The following is a 3,089-nucleotide window of genomic DNA, read 5'->3' on the forward strand; positions in this document are numbered from 1 at the left end:
AGGTGGCTCAGTGGTAGAGCGCTTGCCTTGCATGCCTGAGGCCCTGAGTTCGATTCCTCAGCACCACATAAGCAAAAAGAAAAAAGCTGGAAGTGGCACTGTGGCTCAAGTGGTAGAGCGCTAGCCTTGAGCTGAAGAGCTGAGGGACAGCGCCCAGGCCCAGAATTCGGCCCCCCCCCAAAAAAAATAAATAAAATAAATGCACTACAAACCAGGCATCAGTGGCTTACACCTATAATTTTAGCTACTCAGAAGTCTGAGATCTGAGGATCGCAGTTCAAAGGCAGCCTGGGCAGGAAAGTTCATGAGACTCTTACCTCCAATAAACTACTCAGACAAAGCTGGAAGTAATGCTGTGGCTCCAGTGGTAGAGCACTAGCCTTGAGCCCAAAGAGGTTCAGGACAGTACCTAGGCCTTGAGTCTAAGTCCTAGGACTGACAAAAAATCAAAACAAAAAAAGCTCTTTGACATAAGTGGAAAAAAAACAAGAGTGTGGCCGGGCGCTGGTGGCTCACGCCTGTAATCCTAGCTACTCCAGAGGCTGAGATCAGAGAATTGCGGTTCAAAGCCAGCCCGGGCAGGAGAGACTGTGAGACTATTATCTCCAATAAACCACCAGAAAACCGGAAGTGACGCTGTAACTCAAGTGGTAGAGAGCTCGCCTTGAGCTAAAGAGCTGAGGGACAGCGCCCACGCCCAGAGTTCAAGCCCCATGACCGACAAAAAAAAAAAAAAAAAACAAGAGTGTGACAAAAATTTTCCTCTGTGGGGCTGGGAAAGTGGCTCAGTGGGTAGAGTGCTTGCCTTGCATGCATGAGGCCCTGAGTTCGATTCCTCAGCACCACATAAGCAAAAAGAAAAAAGCCGGAAGTGGCGCTGTGGCTCAAGTGGTAGAGCGCTAGCCTTGAGCTGAAGAGCTGAGAGACAGCGCCCAGGCCCAGAGTTCAGGCCCCATGACCGGACCCCAAAAAAAAAAAATTTTTTTCCTCTGTGCTATGCCTACTTCTGTGCTCAGCCAGGAGCCATTGTGACATCAGCATTGAGTCGACAGTTACCACAGCCCAGCCCTATAAGGCTGACCATTATTTCACTGAGCTCCTTAGGCTGGGTTGCTTTAGAAGGAGCCAAGTACCAAAGGGCACCCATCTCCACTTTTGAGGTTCTGTACGCCGTATTTTATGATGTTACTGGGGGAAAATCAAGAAAATAGTAAGAGAAAGGCCAGTTCTTGCCAACATTACTTCTTTTGTAGGATGGTATTCACAGTTACTAACACTTTGTGTCTTGTTTCAGAATGAAAAATGTACAAACTTTACACCAGAAGGGTCAGAGCTGCTGCTGGGTCCCTGTGGAATAGAAATCTCTCCAAGATCAGACAGTCTTTTGAAAACATCCGCCAAAAATGTAACATTCGACACCAGTGCTCAGCTAGATATCCAACAGTGAGTTCCCACGAGAGTGACGAAGATGAACTCAGTTTGGATGAAGAAAAGCATATTACGGAAGTACTTCAAGATATTAAAACATCCCAATGTGATCTTCTCCATCAAGTAACTGGCATGGCCATTGTGATATCAAAAATCCAGAAAAAGATTGACCACTATCATAAGCAGATGGAGATCCTACAAACCAGAATGAATGCTAATGAAGACAAACAAGACACCATCACCAATAATATCCTCTCCATGAAGGAAAATATTGATGTTTTAAAGAAGAAGTTGACAGAACTAGAAAACTGGAATTCATGCTCTAATGTACACTGTTTAGAAGTTCCAGAGGAAGAGGCAGGGGGAAAAATCATAGAACTGTTTCAAAAACTTGTACAGCCATACGCTCAGAAGAATACATCAATTTCTACAGATTCAGAAACATCTGCTGAGGAAGTTCCCATTCCAAAATCTACTCATGGTCTGGAAGAAAGCACAATTTCTCCTAAAGTTAAAACTCCAAAGAGAAGTAACCGAGAAAATACATCAAGAAACTTACAAAAGGCAAAATCAAATATTTACATTTACCCAGACTTCGGAACATGGATCAAGCTAACATTTGTTCAGGGGGGAAAGTGGAGATTTTTCCTCCATGCCACCAAATTGGATGACTTTGTCCAGTGGCTTCTATCTAGACCAACCGAACAGCCCGAGGAGCCACTAATCACACCCCAGAGAGAATCTGTCTCCAGTGGATTTATTGAAAACCTGACCAAAATCTGTCTCTCTGTTGTGAACTACTTTTACTGCCGTTTTGGCTTCTCAGAAGTAGAAGTAACTTGACTGTAGGTTCTCCTTGGCCTGGCAGAAAATAAATGCAATGGGTTTGCTCCAAGCATGTATCTTTGTAGTGTCTGTGAACTCTGTGGTAGCTTGCATCCTGTGGGCCCACTGTCTGAGAGGTTCGTACACATCCACAGTAAGTTCAGACACTGCATCCCATTGAACTATTGTGAGCCACTTTCTGTGTGTGTTCATGTCCTCTCACAGCCAATTCATGAGGACTCACCTTTGTGCCTATTTTCATATGTAACTGGGAGCAAATAATGTAAGGTTCAAAGGAAATATGAAACACATGGAATCCTCCAAGACAGGATTTTATGTGTATGTATGTGTTTGCATGTGAGTGTGTATATAGGATTGTGTGTGTGTGTATGGATGTGTGTGTATGGGTGTGTGTGTGTGTGTGTGTTGGCTCTAGAGGCTGAACTTAGGGCCTTTCACTCTTGCTCAGCTTTCTTGCTTACAAGTAGGGCTATACTAATTTGTAGGTTGTGGGGCTTGAACTCAGGGCCTGAGTGCTGTCCCTGAGCTCTGCTGCTCAAGGCTAGCACTCTACCACTTGGAGCAACAGTGCCACTTCTGGTTTTCCAGTGGTTAATTGGAGATGAGTCTCACAGATTTTCTTGCTTGGGCTGGTTTCAAACTGTGATCCTCAGATCTCAGCCTCCTGAGTAGCTAGGATTACAGGCATGAGCCACCAGTGGCCAGCATAGTGCTATACCTCTTGAACCATGTCTCTAGTCCCAAATTTGCTGGTTAATTGGAGATAGAGTCTCAAAGACTTTTTGCTCAGTCTGACTTTGAACTATGATCCTCAA

General features: G+C 44.7%; 1 protein-coding gene across 1 annotated transcript; it reads left to right on the forward strand.

The window, feature by feature from the left end:
• Positions 1-1,302: 1,302 nt before the first annotated feature.
• Positions 1,303-2,271, forward strand: LOC122111713 (coiled-coil domain-containing protein 54-like). The gene has a single exon (XM_042684440.1). It carries the CDS (start codon positions 1,303-1,305, stop codon positions 2,269-2,271), a length of 969 nt encoding a protein of 322 aa, XP_042540374.1.
• The last annotated feature ends 818 nt before the right edge of the window (positions 2,272-3,089 follow it).

The sequence above is a fragment of the Dipodomys spectabilis genome, unplaced genomic scaffold, assembly GCF_019054845.1.
Source record: "Dipodomys spectabilis isolate Male_0828 unplaced genomic scaffold, ASM1905484v1 ptg000087l, whole genome shotgun sequence".
Taxonomy (NCBI): domain Eukaryota; kingdom Metazoa; phylum Chordata; class Mammalia; order Rodentia; family Heteromyidae; genus Dipodomys; species Dipodomys spectabilis.

Coding starts and splice junctions, on each gene's coding strand:
- LOC122111713 (XM_042684440.1), top strand. CDS start 1,303: ATGTACAAACTTTACACCAGAAGGGTCAGAGCTGCTGCTGGGTCCCTG.